The sequence below is a fragment of the Coregonus clupeaformis genome, chromosome 33 (assembly GCF_020615455.1).
Source record: "Coregonus clupeaformis isolate EN_2021a chromosome 33, ASM2061545v1, whole genome shotgun sequence".
Taxonomy (NCBI): Eukaryota; Metazoa; Chordata; class Actinopteri; order Salmoniformes; family Salmonidae; genus Coregonus; species Coregonus clupeaformis.
The window spans coordinates 23,134,666-23,152,734 of record NC_059224.1 but is presented as its reverse complement, the minus strand read 5'-3'; the positions used below and the strand labels follow the sequence as shown (position 1 = coordinate 23,152,734).

Here is an 18,069-nt window from a genome sequence, read left to right as displayed (position 1 = left end):
CAGCCCTGGCCCAGAGCGAGAGCAGAAAGGAGAGAGGCAGAAAGAGAGAGAGGAGATAAAGGAGGAGAGGAGGACTAATGAGCGGTGCTGCAGAGCCACAGAAGGTGTGTGTATCGGAGCATGAGCAAGCTGTTGAGACAGCGCCGGGCCATTGAGTTGACCGGGAAGCTAATGCTATGTTACTGGGACGCTAACGGCATGCCTAAACACACTGGAGACTGCTCCACACTCGTCACACACACTGCCACAACAACAAAAGGAGACACCTCAGGTCTAGGGGGAGAGATTACTTGTGACACGTCTTTTGGAAGCCAGTTGAGACTTCCTTAACATCTGACCCATTCCATATGACTCACGGATGGAAATAGTATTATATAAAGTCCTCCGTCTGCATATTCAATGTGACACAGAAGGTGAGGTAAAATAACTAACGCTCAGGGAGAAAATAAACGCCCTGTCTACCTGGAGTAGTTTGAGGACGTTTCACAGAAAGTACCCTTGTGTAATTCAGATTGAAGAGAGTAGAGATATCTCCTAGGGTTAGTCTCTCGATCTCTCTCTCTCTCTCTCATGCACAAACTGAAAAAAAGTGTAGCCCTGCAAGGTGTAATTTAATTGGCCTATGTGAGCATGTACAGTAGAATAAAATAATCTTGAGATTTGTATTTATTTAATTGTGTCATTGCTTATGCAATAACCAATAGTATGATGTATTTTTTCAGGTAAGAAGTGTGGCCTCTAAGTATCACAGGTTCAAAGGTCAAATACTGTATATTTATAAACTATTCTACAGCCAACATTCCTACAATTGCTAACAACGATGATCCTAACGACCTGTAATGTTTACGCTGAACTCCCTTTGACCTTGTGAAATTGTCTCCGGGAGAAACCAGTGACCTACGCCGCGAGGTTAAGGAACTGTCACAGGGTCACAATGTGCCCTATAGGTCCCTGCGCCCCAATGTAAGATGATGCTACCCTGAAGTGCTGTTAACAGTTAAGATCAAGGTTATGTTATCTGATCCTAGATCTGTGATAAGGCCAAATACTACAGGCTTGACCCTGTCTTGTCATTGTTATAGGGAAACAGGGGAATGAGACAGTGGAACACCTGCTACTGTACACTTGGTGCCTAACCTCAACACTTTCTATTATACGATAGTCCTGTAGAGCCCCCTCCATCCTTCCTCATATCACTACTCTGACCATGTAGCATATATCCTAGGAGGTGGAGGTTGGTGTGGGGGGACTTTGTGTGCACTTTTCAGCAGCCGTGGCATCACCAAATGTTCAGCAATGGAGGACCAGTACCTACGGAGGAACAACTTTTGGAGGAACTGACCTTCAGAAAGGCAGGTGTGTTGTTTGCTTGCTTTTTATGCGCTTTGAGATTCCTTTGAATAATAATGAATAGCGCTATACAAGTTAAATGAATTCAATTTTTTACATTATTATTACTAAAAGCTTTGTGTCTCTTCATTATAACATCATGGCTCTGACAGAAGCTGGAAAAGATGCCCGGAGATCATAAGCGGCAGAACTCTTCAGCTGTGTGTCCCACCCTGGGCTATGGGAGTCCTCCTGTGCTTTGTGGAGGAAAGTCAAACTGCCAAAGACAAAAACAAAACCTGACCACCAGCAATATGACGCAGAGGGCAAGCCAATTGGCTGCATGCATGTATGGGAGAGAGAGGACACCAGAAGGGAGTAACATACAAAAAAGGAGAGGATGCCAGGGTGTAGGACAGAAGAAAAGTGGATGCCAGATAGTGAGGGAGAGATGGATTGAGGAAGAGAAAGACAAAGCGAGAGGAAGAGAGGGATGAGTGGAACAGTAAGTTGCTGGGGATCAGAGGTTGATCTCCTCCCTGCAGGTCTTGGTGGCGCTCCGCTCTGAGGCTTGAGCTGATAGCATTCTGTTGCATCATGGGAGGACCTTGGCATGTCCTCTTAATCTAGCCCCTGACTAGATGAGTCCTTCCCTGTGGCACACGCACACACTGGCATCAGGGTCCTTTGTGTGTGAGGAGCCATTGTTCCCAGGGCAAGGCGGCTTTGAGAGGATTCTAGAATGTTCCAAGGGCAGGACAGTTCAACAAACTATGCTGTACAACATGAAAACACCATAGGATAGCAATAGAGTCCATAAGGTGAGACATGTAGAAAGAACTGTAAGGCACATCACTTCCCTCCTTTAAAGATATCAAACCTGGATAGGCTTGATATACTTGGTGGATTGTGTCCCAACTGGAAAAGTGTGACTATATGTATCTGAGACTTTTGTGAGCAGTGGATAATACCTTTACAATTTCTCTCTCACACACACTCTGAGTGACAGGTAGTGGTCAGTGCAGTGGAGTGAACCACACCCTGTGTGTATCTAATGAGAGTCAGGTCTTAACCAGCAATCAGCCCTTAATCAGTTCTTACTAGGGCAGAGCCAGGAACTAGAGTCACTGAACCTGATACACTGGTAATGCTAACAGCTCCTTGTGTGTGTGTGTGTTGGCTTCTATCAGGGTCAGGGTGACACTCAGCAGGACTGACAGCAGCTCTTTAGGAGTGTCATCACTCCTACTGATCAGAGAGAGGGGCTGTATCCCCAGAAAACACACACACGGCAGATCCACCATGAACCGAGTACAAATGGCAGATGATAACCCACTGACTAAAACCACTTGTCCACTCCCAAACACACACCCACTGAAATCCACACATACAGGCCTAAAAAGCAGATCCCCCACCACTGATAGATGATCCAGATATGTGTTTATTAAGTTGTTTTCCAGAGAGGACAGACTGATACATAAACATGTGTAAGTGAGAATAGCTAGATACAGTAAGAAACATACAAAACCAACTATCGCAGGCATACAAACATCTCTCACTGGTAGTGTTGGGCATCTCAGAGAATAGGTCATTGTAGGACATGGATAGTGACAAAGTGTACGGCTAACTGCTAGGTCCATGCCATGCCGTTAGTCAATCAATTAACCAGACAGCCATAACAAAATAGAGGAATCAATCAGGTTTGAATACGGAATTTCAAATCATCAAGGTGTCCCCAAGTACTGATCTATTGTCAGTTTTTCCTCTGAGTAGTTTACGGTTATATTGGGTTAGTGTAAGCTGATCCTAGATCTTTGGTTAGTTACAGACAGTATGTGATGGGGGAATGCGCAGGAGTTAAATTGGGGGTGACAGTGTTCCGCCATTTTAACAGGGTAGGCAGCATACAGTGGGACTTGTAATGGGCGGAGTCTGTCAGGTCATCCAATGGGAGCTCTCCATTCATTATAAAAAAAGATTGTGTAGAGGCAGTGAGTGATTGACAGTAGTAGGTATTGGTCAGAGTAGAAGTGGACAGGATTGGGTGTGAGACAGATGATTATAAATTACATTACAAGTTAGCTGTAAGTAATTGACAACATACAGATGGGGAGTTTTAGGCTACATGACAATGGACATGATGAGATCAATGCATGAACATCAATTATTTATTCTATAATAGTTATGTATTTTCATTAAATATGATATAATATATTATCAAATGCACAGAGAAACACTGATGTACAGTAAAGTGGGTTTCTCTGGGTAAAAACAATTCTGTCAACCCTACAAAAACATTAGACAACCATAATCCAACCAATATTCACCCTTCATTCAACCATTGTCCAACCATGGCAACTGCTATACAATGCATCTCCCCTGTACAATGCCAGTGTTTCCCCTGTATTCGTTTAGCAGTGGCCAAATTGTTGCCACCACTCTAAAAATGTAAAAAAATAAAATAAAAAGCAAATAATTTTCAGGATAAAACATTTTCAGTGTAAACTTAAACGACTAAAACCAGATATAAAAGTATGTAGAAAATATAATCTTAGAGAACTAACAATCACCAAAACTAGACAGTCAGGGAGAATCTAAAACTTAAAAAATTTCATGGCATGGGGCCCGCATAGATCTTGTAATGTTTGAGTCCCTCAGATAGCATAAGAACACGGCAACATTTTGGCTCTGCGGCTAAGAGGAGGGCATCTACAATTTTGGGTCGGAGACCGCAACGTTGGCCACAACGACTACCAGTATATAAGGATTACAGTATGCAACCTATCAATACAGGGGAACGTATTGGACTGTGAAATGTCAGAAGACCTTTGAAATCAAGTTGGTTGTCTTGTTGAAATAAGAAAACGTTTCATTGACTTTGTGAACCTCCATTCCATAAAAGCACTAGTTAGTTTATTGCACCACATGCATAATGTCTCCTTAACAGTCTAACCTGCTTAACACGAGGAAAAAGAGGACGTCAGTAACATGTGCAAGGTAGGTGTGTAGCTGATTTCTCCCCAACAAATGACACAACAAGAGTTCACTTGACACTGGCCACGTCTGGATGTACGTGTGTGTGTGCCCACCCTGTCAGCAGATCGGTCCGCCCACAGCATTCATTTCTGACCTCCACCGTCCCACAATGCACTGGGCTTATTTGGGCCAGTCCACTCTGCCAAAGAAGGGGTGTGACTTGATGTCCTCTGCTCCTGCCACCCCCGCCCCCAGCCTCTCTATGGGGTTGAACTGGAGAAGCTACACCCACAAAATAAAAACAAACACTATTAACACTCAAGCGGTGGAGGACAAACTATTTTGCTGATACCTCATTAAGCAAAGTGATGATCAAACAAGAGAGCTTTCATGATCTAAAGCCAACCCTTGGTGGTACAGGTCATATAACTTGCACATGACATGATATACATCTGAGTGATTCCACACCAACATCAACAGAAAATATTTTCGGTATGTTAGATTGTTCAGGCAAATCTCACATAGAAACTTGTTTGACATGCTTTTTACATTTGTAACACAAAACATTTTTATTATGATGAAATTGGCAATTTTAGGCCCTTTTTAGACCTATACATGCCTCCTGTAAGACCCTATGATCTGTGAACCGTACATGATACAGACAATATCTTGGTGTCATTATACACCAAGATGCTGTCTGTATGTTTAAAGAGTATATTGTTCCAAACTATATATGTCTTAAAATGAACAAAGTCAAAAAGGGTTGTTTTGAGATGTTAATATTGTTTATGTTGGATAAATTAATGTGAAAAATATTATTTGAGAATGTAGACATACTGCATATTTGAGAGCACACTAAGGTGTATAATGACACCAAGATGTTGTCTGCATCATGTACGGTTCACAGATCATAAGGTCTTAAAGGAGGCATGTATAGGTCGAAGGGCCTAACATTTTCACTTTCATCATGATTGTCGAAAAAATGTAAAGCATGAAAATCATTTCGTAAAAGCATAAAAGCATTTTGTATAAAGCATTTCAAACATCCTTCCTCCCAATGAAGTTTCTATGTGAGAATTACCAGAACAATCCAAGATACGAAAAACATTTTCCGCTCCCGCTGGCGTGGAATCGCCTATCTGCCATGCATTCATTAGCTCACTCATTATAACCTCTATGCATTCATTAGATTATGTATTTGTGACATAAAAAAAACAGTTTTAAAATGTGTGTGTGTAATGGCTGTTCTCCATGCCTATCATAACACCATAGGACATCCCATAGTAATCCATTATTAAACCTGGACATGAGCCAATCAAAATGTCTGTCTGACTGTCATTGGGTGGTGTCTTCTCACTTATGGGGTACCCATTGGGACTTTTTATTATAACGCATCACACACGCTGTATTAGATAGACAGACAGGAGCGGCATCAACTCTAGCCAGTTTATCTTAAACATTGGAATGAGGAATTAGCAAGGGCGCTTTAGCCTAGTGCAAGCTGTGTTAAATATAGGATGTATTTATACACAGTGCGAGAGGCCTGTGTTTACTTTAGTACATGAAGTACTCATCAGTACAGAGGCGAATAGAAGAGATGAGAAGACAACAGAAGGAGGAGCCACAATGTGTATTATAGAATAGAACAGACTGCTGACCTGCACTAGTAGAGACATGGCCTCCTCAGATACAAACTCAGGGACGTTGAGGGCCGTGTGGCGACTGATACCAGCTGGGTGGCACTGCAGCAGAGACTGGGGAGGGAGAGAAACGCACATTATACACTATCAAAAACATGCGCACACAATTACATATATTTATTTGACACTCAGTCGGATCATTTTATTCTAGCTCAGTGTCGTTCAGACGGTGAAATGCTATGGAGCGATCAAACATTATCCAGCCTGGATCAACCTCCATGGTCCCAGATACACATCAGACAAACCCCAGTTTATTTATCTGTTTCCGTCACTACAAAAGCTGTTCAAGTTTCTGCTACTGACTTTGTGAAGCTGCCACAGAGGCTGACAGAGACAGACCCCCAGCCTGCGCAGGCCACTACAGGAGAAAAGCCGACTGGATAAACAGAAGACAAGCGAGAGAGAAAACACCTGAAATAATACTGATCATAGCAGAGATAATATCAGTGTGATTTCACTGGGCTGTTGCTCTTCCTTGTGACCTAATGGAAAAGGTTGTTTTTCACATGGGGAGAGGTTAGTGGAAGAGATGGAAGGGGGAACTCAGACAGACAGACAGCTATTCTGTTGAAGTCACTATAAACATGCATTACAAAGGGAAGAGCTCTATGCAAACAATGTCAGGCAGGTGGCAATGTAATGGGGTGTGTATGCTCCTACACACAGGGAGTCATAATTACTGTGTTACAACAAGCCCTTGAGATTTTACTTAAAAACCCAACACAGCCCAAATGTTGGAACAGACAACATAAGCCAGGTAATACACTAAACAAAAATATAACCACAACATGTAAAGTGTGGGTCCCATGTTTTATGAGCTGAAATAAAAAGATCCCAGAAATGTTCCATAAGCACAAAAAGCTTATTTCTCTAAAACGTTGTGCACTAATTTGTTTACATCCCTGTTAATGAGCATTTCTCCTTTTCCAAATAATCCATCCACCTGACTGGCGTGGCATATCAAACTGACTAAACAGCATTACACAAGTGCACCTTGTGCTGGGGACACTAAAAGGCCACTAAAATGTGCAGTTTTGCAACACAACAGAATGCCACAAGATGTCTTAAGTTGAGGGAGAGTGCAATTGGCATGCTGACTGCAGGAATGTCCACAGGAGCTGTTGCCAGAGAATTGAATGTTAATTTCTCTACCATAAGCCACCTCCAACACCTTTTTAGAGAATTTGGCAGTACGTCCAACCGGCCTCACAACCACAGACCATGTGTATGGCGTCGTGTGGGCAAGCGGTTTGCGGTTGTCAACGTTGTGAACGGTGGGGTTATGGTATGGGCAGGCATAAGCAACGGACAATGAACACAATTGCATTTTATCGATGGCAGTTTGAATGCACAGAGATATCGTGACGAGATCCTGAGGCCCATTGTTGTGCCATTCATCTGCCACCATCGCCTCATGTTTCAGCATGATAATGCACGGCCCCATGTCGCAAGGATCTGTACACAATTCCTGGAAACTGAAAATGTCCCAGTTCTTCCGTGACCTGCATACTCACCAGACATGTCACCAATTGAGCATGTTTGGGATGCTCTGGATCGACGTGTACTACAGCGAGTTCCAGCAACTTCGCACAGCCATTGAAGAGGAGTGAGACAACGTTCCAAAGGCCACAATCAACAGCCTGATCAACTCTATGTGAAGGAGACGTGTTGCGCTGCATTAGGCAAACGGTCTGACAGGTTTTCTGATCCACGACCCCTACCTTTCTTTTTAAGGTCCAGTATCTGTGGCCAACAGAAGCATTTCTATATTCCCAGTCATGTGAAATCCATAGATTAGAGCCTAATGAATTTATTTCAATTGACTGATTTCTTTATATGAGCTGTAACTCAGTAAAATGTTTGAAATTGTTGAATGTTGCGTTTATATTTTTGTTCAGTATAATATATTTGTATGTGTGCTTCCCTTTATACAGTCTTTGGTGTGTGTGTGCGTATGTGAGATTAGCATGGAAAACCCCTGTTAGTTCATCAGTTAGATCAGTTGCTCTTTCCAACACATGCTGCAGGAGATATGGCTCAGATCCCAGCAACAGTCAAGATCGCCCTGGGCAAAATCTTACCCTGCAAGGATCAAGAGCGCCTGTGTGTGTGTATGCGTGTGTGTGTAATATACCTCAACTAAAATCCCCAAAAGAGAAATCTGTGGGTTTGTTGAAGTTCTTCCAGTAAGTGTATTCAATGTTAAAACAAACGTACAACCTGGCTGTCTGTTTCATCTGTTTCATCTAGTGATGGGAACTAAAGATTGTTCAGATGAAACTATGCCACTGGCAGTCAGTTAGGATTTATTCAAATTTAAGGCCAATTAAAAGTTTGAGGAGTGTTCTGGACCTGTCACGAGTGTGTGTGCACCTGTGCGTGTGTGCGCTAGAAGACAGCCATGATCAGAGATATTCCCCCTCCTCACCAGTCCTCCTCCCCTGACCCAGGAACAGCCACAATGGTACAGCACCAAGAGATCTGCCCTGTTCTCCCACCTTTATACTGATCTAAGGTCAGTCAGCCCAGCCCAAGGAGTCCTGAGAGCTGGCTCTCCCTTCCACCCCAGCCTTGATCCAGGGACAGAGAGCCAGGAGAGGGCCCAGGGAGAGGTGACCCCCTGCCCCAGCAGATGGAGTCCAGGCTGGGGGAGAAAGTCACACCGCTGCCCCTGGCACCAGCCAAGAACCAGGGGGAGAGACGGGAGCCAAGACGCAACTACACACAGACACCTCCAAACACACACACAAACAACAGACACACATACACAGACACCTTAAAACACCTTCCACACATATATACACACACACACACACACACACACACTTAGAGAAAGTCACACACACACATCCACCCTGGTACAGCTAGACAGCCAGGGAGAGAGGGGAAGAGACGCACCTACACACAGACACCTTAAAACACCTTCCACACACACACACTCACACCTGACAGAGATAGTCACATGTCCACCCTGGCACAGCGAGAGCTATAGCCAGTGAGAGCCAACATATACCACCACACAGATGTCTTCACTGCCCCCGCACACACACAGGGATCCATCTAACACACATGCACAGCCACAATGATGCCATTTGTCCTCTTACCTTGCCTATGAGCAGCTCAAACAAGATGGCTCCCAAACTCCACCAATCACACGCTGCCGTCTCCTCGCTGATACCGCCCACCTCTACAACAAAGTAGAGAGAGGAGAGATAATATGACATGTAGCAGACAAAACATCAGGTCTGACTTATGACTAGCGCGATTCCTTTAAATTCACTATCGCAAAATTAGGAGAATACCACACAATAAACCTACGAAATGACGACTTCATATTTTATTTCATTAACATATTACACACACACACACAAACACACACACAACCAGTAAGGAGCCAAATGTGGGCGTGTGTCTTGTAAAGGGGTGATTTGCATAATAAAAAAAGCAGTCAAATTGAGGAAACTTCACACCATCTGCATGACCTGACCTCACACACACACAAAAAATTGAAAAAGCACGCACACACACACACACACACACACACACACACACCCTCAGAAACCCACAGTAACACACACACACACACGGTACCAACCACAGACACTCCTATCAGAAATGCACACACTTCTCCAGTCCAGAGACACAATACATGATAATACACTTCCACTTAAAGCCTTCGTCAACGTTCCCCTCCTGCCCTCCATTTCATCCTCATTTTTGTTCCAGCTGTCTTCTATTAAACCTCACTGATCTGTTTGTCCTCCTGTCTCCTCCATCTTCTATTAAACCTCACTGATCTGTTTGTCCTCCTGTCTCCTCCATCTTCTATTAAACCTCACTGATCTGTTTGTCCTCCTGTCTCCTCCATCTTCTATTAAACCTCACTGATCCGTTTGTCCTCCTGTCTCCTCCATCTTCTATTAAACCTCACTGATCTGTTTGTCCTCCTGTCTCCTCCATCTTCTATTAAACCTCACTGATCTGTTTGTCCTCCTGTCTCCTCCATCTTCTATTAAACCTCACTGATCTGTTTGTCCTCCTGTCTCCTCCATCTTCCATTCTTTTCAATGCAATGCTATTTTCCAGGCAGGTCTTCTGGCATTGCAAAAGCAAAACTAAACCAAACCCACCTCTATACTGTAGCTCTCTTTCGTTCCGTTTGTTTTTCCTGTTCTACCACTGAAGACAAACCCCCAGGTTCCCCCTACACTGTAAGACCCTGTCAAGGTGAACGTGGTGTTGGCCATGCGTCCTTCCTCTAACCCCACCTCCCTCTCTCTCTTTCCATCTCTTCCTCCCTGGGCTCTCCAGGCCCCTGGCTCTCTCTCCCACAGAGGTGGTTAGGGGAGCGGGGACACACAGCCGGAGTGACAGGCAGGTCGGCTGGGGGGGCCACTGGTGCATGTGCCATTTGTGTGGTGTATGTGTGTGTTAGTGCTCTTGTCTGTGTTTGTGTGTGTGTGTGTGTGTGTGTGTGTGTGTGTGTGTGCGTGTGTGTGTGTGTGTGTGTGTGTGTGTGTGTGTGTGTGTGTGTGTGCATGTGTTCCACTGGGCACCAGATGGCCCCTTGTGTCTCTCTCCGCTCCTCTCTCCAGAGGGGGGCCTGGTAACCCTGGGGCCGGGGCCCAGGGGTCAGAGCGCGTGTGCCCAGCGACCAGGCTCCTCAGCTGGGGGAGGAGGAGGAGAGGCAAAGCCCCCTCTTCTCCAGGAGGCTCCAGGGGGCTCTCTTTCAGCCAAGGTTAGAGAGCCCCAGTTGGGGCTATGATACTCCTCACTCTGGCCGCCCCTAAAGGAACATCTAGCCAGCACTCGCTCGCACGCACGCTCACACACACCCAACTGAGCAACCAGTCTTCAGGGCTCCCCATGACCACCGTTTTGACAGCCAAGGAGAAGAGATCGTCATTGAACAGACTAGTGATACCTGCGTGGGTATGAGCTTGGGGGAGAGGACACTGGACACACACGTCTCACAGCAAGGTCAATTGTCATCACAATGGATTAATGTCTGAGGAGCTGCAGGGAGAAGACAGCAGAGCTGGCTACACTTAACGCTCTGTCAGAGCAAGGCAGGAAGAGAGAGAGAGGGGAGAGAGGAGAGAGAGAAAGAAAGAGGAAGAGGGGAATGAGCCCATGCATGCACAGAACATGGTTCACTAACAAAACCCACTCGTACAGTAAGCCTCCATTTTACATGACTATAAAACACAGGTGAGTTCATTAAAAATGGCTCCTATCCACCATGTCTTTCTTTTTCCATCTAAAGGAATGGGAACCTCGGCTGATCTTTACAAAAAGAGTGAAGTTAAGGGAAGGCAAAGCCAGCTAAGAGAAAGTGAGTGGAGCCATACAGTGTTCTCAGCCTAGGTGTGACGTCTAACGTCCGAATCGGAACACAACAGAACTTCCCTTTTCTCTACAACAAAGGAGTTCCCTCTCCCTCGGTCAGTCGTTTAAGAAAAGCACTCTCTCCTCTCTTAGGGCCAGGAGGAACATTCTCTCTTCTCCTCTCTCTTCTCCACTTCCCCAAAACCAACCGACAGCCATTGTTCGAACGGGAAGTGATGTAGGAGGAAGTGAAGAGAGAAGGGCTAGAGCAGTTGCCCTTAACCAGATGTACCTACTGTGGTGTTGGATACAATAGGGAGAAAGGGAATCTAAGGCCTATCGATCTTTAAGTGAATCGGGCAATAAGTGACAATGCCATTGTCACTAAATAACATGCTGTTAGTTTGATGGGGAGGAGGGACGTAAAAAAATAAATATATTCTTATTTTGGGGGATTTTTTAAATAACAGAAAAGCTCTCTGGTGTTTACAGTATCAGTTCTAATATCAGTTAAAGAGATCAAATAAACAACTACTCCAGAACAATAAATGAAATACTTTCCCAGTCTCCTCCTATGTTTTTGGGTGCAAGTGTGTTGAAAACATGTTGTCTCTCTCCCTCTTGACACACACACACAGAGCCCTGTCACAGCAGGCACCCTGCAAGCTCTCTGGCAAACAGTCATAAATCTGTCATCAGGAATGAACCATAGCTGGGACTGACCCTGTCTGGGTAAACAGCAATACATAAAGGGGGGGTGTAAGTACATCTGGGGGGATTACAGAATGACATTGAGGTAGATAGAATGAAAGAGAGAATGGAGTGTGAGATTGAAAGAAAGAGTGAAAAGTGTGAGAAAGTGAGATTTAGAGAGAAAGTGAGTGAGAGTGAAGGCTATAAAGCAAAGATAGAGAAGTCAGACAGACACTCACAGACAGAGCATGAATCCCCCTGCTGGATCCTCGTGGCTACTACACCTACCACATGCTGCCCAGTGAAGTGCTCAAACAGAACCAAAGTAACCACAGACACAAAATGTAGATATGCTTCGACAACTAGTCCTATATGGACCTACATGTCCCTCCACGCAGAAGCAAATAGGTAGTCACCACACCCTTTAAAAATAATCCAATATCTTTCCCAAATTAAAGAAGTACAGCGAACACTCAATTCCACCTTCCATCTGACCTACAAACTCCCTAACCTCTGCCTGCTTATTCCTCTGTCATCTGTCTTTAGTGCAACAACTCCTGCTGACCTCTGGGACTTTATCATTTGACATAAATTGAGTATACAAGACCAGGTGAATCCAGGAGAAAGCTATGATCCCTTATTGACATCACTTGTTAAATCCACTTCAGTCAGGTTGGATGTTTAAGCCTTGAGACAATAGACACATGGATTGTGTATGTGTGCCATTCAGAGGGTGAATGGGCAAGACAACAAATGTAAGTGCCTTTGAACGGGGTATGGTAGTAGGTGCCAGGCACACCGGTTAGTGTCAAGAACTGCAACGCTGCTAGGTTTTTCACGCACAACAGTTCCCCATGTGTATCAAGAATGGTCCACCACCCAAAGGACATCCAGCCAACTGGACACAACTGTTGGAAGCATTGGCGCCAACATGGGCCAGCATCCCTGTGGAACGCTTGACACCTTGTAGAGTCCATGCCCCAATGAATTGAGGCTGTTTTGAGGGCAAAGGGGGGGGGGGTATTCTCAGTGTATGTCCCTCAGTGTCGGGTTCCTATCTCCATTAGAGTGCCTTAACACACGGACGGTGCTCCTGCTGCGCTGGCCTGCCTGCCTGAGGCTTAGCCTACAGTGCATTTAGAATATTACATGAGTGGAGAAAGATGGAGCTTTGCTTTCAGACTTATTACACTCTGTCATACAGTTGGTTTGGAAAAGAAGGATTGGGAGGAGGGGGTGGGAGAGAGAACTTAAAAGTATATAAAAGTATATACACATCTGTCATTTTTGCTTTCATCCAAAGCGATACATACAGTATGTTAACTATATGTGTCGCATGTCGGCTGCTGTCCAGTACAGTGTCATGCGGCATCAGTGTTGTACATACGCACGCACACACGGTGCGGTGGAGTCTTGTGTGTAACAGCAGTGTGTTTAGTCAGCCTTTAAACAGCATGCCAGGGCTTCCACAGGCATGCTCAGGCCACAGGAGAGGTCAGTCACACCACACCAGGCTGGCGCCACACCACCCTCTACAGGATACCCTGGGAACTACATTCAGTTCCTAAATGTATAAATAAATGTCTGTGCATTTTAAGCCTTTCAAAATATGTAAAAACTATAGATGACAGTAATCGTGTGTCATCAATAGTCACAGAAAATGTTGGTCTTCTGTGCATCTGTTACTAGGTTTAATTCTATGGTCAGTGTTGGTTTAAAACTTGTTCATGTTATGAAGACATCACTGAATGAGAACTCTCAAGGCATGCACACCAAAACTACGTCTTCTAGTGTGTTATCTGTAGATCTACACGTATGAATGAGTTGGCTCTACTGCCATTTAAACCCAATTTCCCGAGGCCCCACATACATAGTGCTCTACTCTAGTGAACTGTTTACGTGGCCTTGCTCATGTATGAATGAGGCCTTTGTGGCCATGGGAGATGGGAGGGAGAGTGGCCTACTTCTGCCTGTGTGTCTGCATAACATGAACCTCTCTACACAGCCTGGGCCCCACTACTAAACTACTGAGGACTTCCACTCTGGGCGGTGTCCACACACATGCACAAGCTCCCATTTTAGAACAATTGAGTACCACAGTATGAGTCATAAACCCGGAAATGGTTCCAATTTATTTTTTTCACCATTCATTTTTGCGTCTGGGAATTTAGACCTACTTCATATAAGGTCTGTGTTTGGTGTAGGCTTACCCTGGCATGACGTTTTGATAAGTGCGCAACGCTCTCTCGGACAAGGTAACTTTTATCAATGCTTAGCACTGCCAATTTTTGCGAGTTAATCGAGGAGAATATATTGATGAAACTCACCTTGTCTGAGAGAGAATTACACGGCTATCAAAATGTCACGCCAAGGTAAGCCTACACCAAACACACAATTCATTAGATTTTCTTTGTAAAATTCACGATGTGAAAAATGAATGGCGGAAAAACCATTGGAACCATTTCCGTGGTTTTCTGGGTATTATGACACGTCCACTGTGGCGGACTATTAGGAAATACAACATGGATGCACAGTCAGGTCTAATGGAGGAAACTGCTTTGATAAATGCGTTGCCTTGATCTGTGTGTGGGTATTTCTCACCTGGTGCACAGTACATGTTGGTGATGGCCTCCCTGTCGTAGGAGTCCTCCACGTCACTCCAGCTGCAGAAATACGTCAGCTCAACATGGCCTAGGAACGAGGGATGGAGGGAGAGAGAGACAGACAGACAGACAAATGAGTCATGTCAACAAACCCAAAACATATCCCTGTCCAACATGTACACACACACATACTAGTCTCTTCTCCAACTTCCAAAAACCGTGTGTGTCACCCTGACTCCCTCGCTCTCTCTGCACACAACAGTCCACTCAGCTCACCTCTAGAACACTTACACCCCTCTCTTCCTTCCTCTCTCTCTTTCTCTTTCTAACAGAGCTATTCCAGCAGCACACGGCCCCAGTGATTACTCCTGTTTAGCTGCTAACGGCTAACAGTATAATTAGGACTAATGGTGCCATTAGCTAGCCGGTGCCATCAGCCTGAGCTAACCAGACTGATGCACTACACTACTAGAGGGCTGTTGATAGCCCTTTAGAACATTAATTACACACAGAGAGAAACACGGGGAGACCAAAACAGCCACTCAGATAATTAGACAAGTGTCCATAATGAGGTACAGAGAGATGATGGGACTAGAAAGGGAAGGAGAGAGATTCGAGCTTGGGTCGGTGTAAAACAAAGATAATGCTTTGGAGGGAGTTTCCAAACCATTGGTATCAGACAGACAGGAATATGAGTGGCATGTCCTATCTATTTGAATAAATCTGGCAGAACTTTAGAAGTTTAAGCTTGGAAGGAAAAGCTAAAGATGATGAAAATCCCCCACCAGTGTGAAATACTTCGTACTTTGTTTCATAAATGATCTTCTAGTCGACAGAGGAAATTAGATTGAGGCCTGCATATTTCTCCTAATGCATATAACTAGGTCAACACAACACGTATGATGGGAGTTTACTTTTGATATATAAACACTATATAAAAACACCCATCACGTCAACACGGTTGTCAGAAAGCCCTGTCCCTTCAGAAGAGCTGGTTGACCTCTGACCTTTGCTGTTGATGAGGATGTTGTTGGGGTTGAGGTCCTTGCAGACGATGCCCTCCTGATGCAGTGAGTCCAAGGCAGAGACCATGTCCACTGCCCAGCACCTCACAAACTCCTCTGGAATCCTGGCCTGGGATGCTACAGCAGACAACTGGTCCAGCTCTGCAAACAGCCGAGACACATCCTTATCTGACTCTACCATGTCCTCCACACCAGCCTTACTGGCCTGGAACTGGGACTCAACGCCTAGTGCACTCTCTGCCCCAGAGCTGGCCCCTGTCCCATCCTGACCGCGGTTGGAGCCAGCTATCGTCCCGTCTGGGTTCAGAACCAAACTGTCAGGGTGTACCTGTAGGTTCAAAATGGCTTCTAATCTTTCAGGAAGGGATCTAAGCGAGTCAGCGAATGGAATGTCTGTGTTGGAGGAAGAGAGCGGGGCTATAGACACAGCGCTGGCTGGGCGGAAGTCCTTATTCGGGAGTACGGGAGCGCCGGAAGCCATTTTGTCAATTTTAGCATCTTGTCCGAAGGCCAGGCCACAGTCATCCCACAAGGAGGCGCAAGGAGAGGAAGAGGTGGCGTGTCTGTCCCCCGAGGGGAGGGCCCGCCCCACAGCCAGCTCCTCCCCCTCCTCAAGCTCGTGGTGGAGCTGCAGGACGTCCGGCTGGGTGAAGTTAGGGGAAGCTTTGGCCTCCAGGGCCAGACACACCCCCAAGGACACCAGCTCCTTCTCTAGGGCCTCCACCTCCCCAGATACCCCCACCACCCCCTCCACACCCCCAGCCATGACCCCAGGCAGGTTGACCAGGAGGTCAGGGGGTCGACCCTCGTCCTCCACCACCGCCTCTTTAAAGGAGATGACTGGTACTGACTCATTAGAGCCCTGGTCACTACCATCCAGACCCCACAGGTCAGACCCACCTCTGTGACCTTTCACCTCCTCCACTAGGTCTGACAGGTCTGTGACTTCAGAGCCCAGGTCAGAGGTGGACAGGAAGGGGATGGGCTTGGAAGGGTCTGGTTTGGGCCTCAGCTCGGCCGAGTCAGGACACCACGTCACCTCGCTAGCGCTGTCCTTACTGTCGATGCGGAAGAACTCCATGGGGGTGCGTTTGGACTGGTCCAACGAGAGAGGAACGGCGGGGGAGAGCAAGGGGCTGAACACCTCGCCGTGGTCCTGCCCGATGTCCTGGCAATGGCCGTTGTTGTGGTCCCCAGCCGTCTCAGTGAAGAAACGCAGCTCCTGGGCGCTGATTGGAGAGCAGAGGCTGTCGTTGCTAAGCAGTGAGCGAGTCCTGGAGGAAGTGGTCGTCGTGGTGACGGTGACATCCAGCGACGATGCTTCCTGTCCTCTCAACACACCCCCCTCTCCCTCCTTCTCTTCCTCCTCTCCTAGAGCTTCCGGTTCTACCTTTTCTTGCTCGTACTCATTACAGAGATTCAGATAACTGTTGGTGCACTCCTCTAACTCAGAGGTCACTACAGAGTCCAGCTGGGGCCCAAGGCTGTCAGCCAGCCCAGGATGCAGAGCACTCTTCTGGGGGAGGACAAGAGAAGACTCCCCTTGCCTCTGGAGCACACATCCTGGCCCAGACCCAGAGCTGTCGGAGTCCAAGCCCAGTTTGGGAGCAGCATGTTGGGCAGAGTGGACTGCCGTGGTGTGGCTCTTCTGAATGAAGGGAATGTCGAAGCTCTCCTCCGGGCTGGAGTTACGGAGGAACTTCCCAATGTGAGACCACAGCTTCCCACCTGGACAGAGGAGAAGAGAGAGGGAGAGAGAGAAGAGAGAAGAGAGAAAGAGATGGGGAGAATTAAAAAACTCTTGTTTACTGATCAAAGTAAGAACGTTTTGGTTGGCAAGGTGGGTTGCTCAAAACGTAAATATAAGAGAAAAGTGACAGAGAACAACATTAAGGAGAAAACTGTTTAAATTGTTATTTTTTGGGGACTCAATTATCTCAAGGGTCATGATAACATTTAGAAACTGTCCTTGGCAGGCAGAGATGGGCACACACTCCCCCCAACACACACACACACACACACACTAACCCAGCTGTGGTGTGAGTGATTGTAGGACAGCATCTGTTGTGTATGATGAGACTGAATAGGGTGTGTGCTGCTGGCGGTGATAATGATAGTAAGGCAGCCTGATCACTTAGGAGGAAAAACAACCACATGTTGGACTGGAGAATGTCACTCAGGTCACTGCCTCCCTCTGTCTGCTCTCAACTACTTTGTTTGGCTGTTTGTCCGCTCATCTCATGTGGGACAGATTCGCTATCCTGTAGTGCACTAGTTTTAGTGCTTTTCTTAGACTTGGATTGTATCTACCATTTGAAGCATCATATCATTATATCTAGTTTTCCAAACCAAATATTGTGCTAGCCAATCAAATATTTGAATGCCATATGAAAAACGCATTCATTTTCTAAATGA

At 45.9% G+C, this 18,069-nt stretch overlaps 1 protein-coding gene across 2 annotated transcripts in view; it reads right to left on the bottom strand.

Annotated features, from left to right (window-relative positions):
- Nucleotides 1–3,851: 3,851 nt before the first annotated feature.
- rps6kc1 (ribosomal protein S6 kinase polypeptide 1) overlaps nt 3,852–18,069 on the bottom strand; it is a 38,128-nt gene continuing 23,910 nt past the window's right edge. For both annotated transcript variants that reach the window (XM_041860402.2, XM_045210210.1), the window contains 5 exons: nt 15,637–17,382; nt 14,628–14,717; nt 9,110–9,192; nt 5,964–6,059; nt 3,852–4,587 (listed from right to left, as the gene is read on the bottom strand). In XM_041860402.2, the coding sequence (XP_041716336.2) occupies nt 4,486–4,587; nt 5,964–6,059; nt 9,110–9,192; nt 14,628–14,717; nt 15,637–17,382 (2,117 nt within the window). In that variant the 3' untranslated portion in view covers nt 3,852–4,485. The remainder of the gene's footprint in view (nt 4,588–5,963; nt 6,060–9,109; nt 9,193–14,627; nt 14,718–15,636; nt 17,383–18,069) is intronic.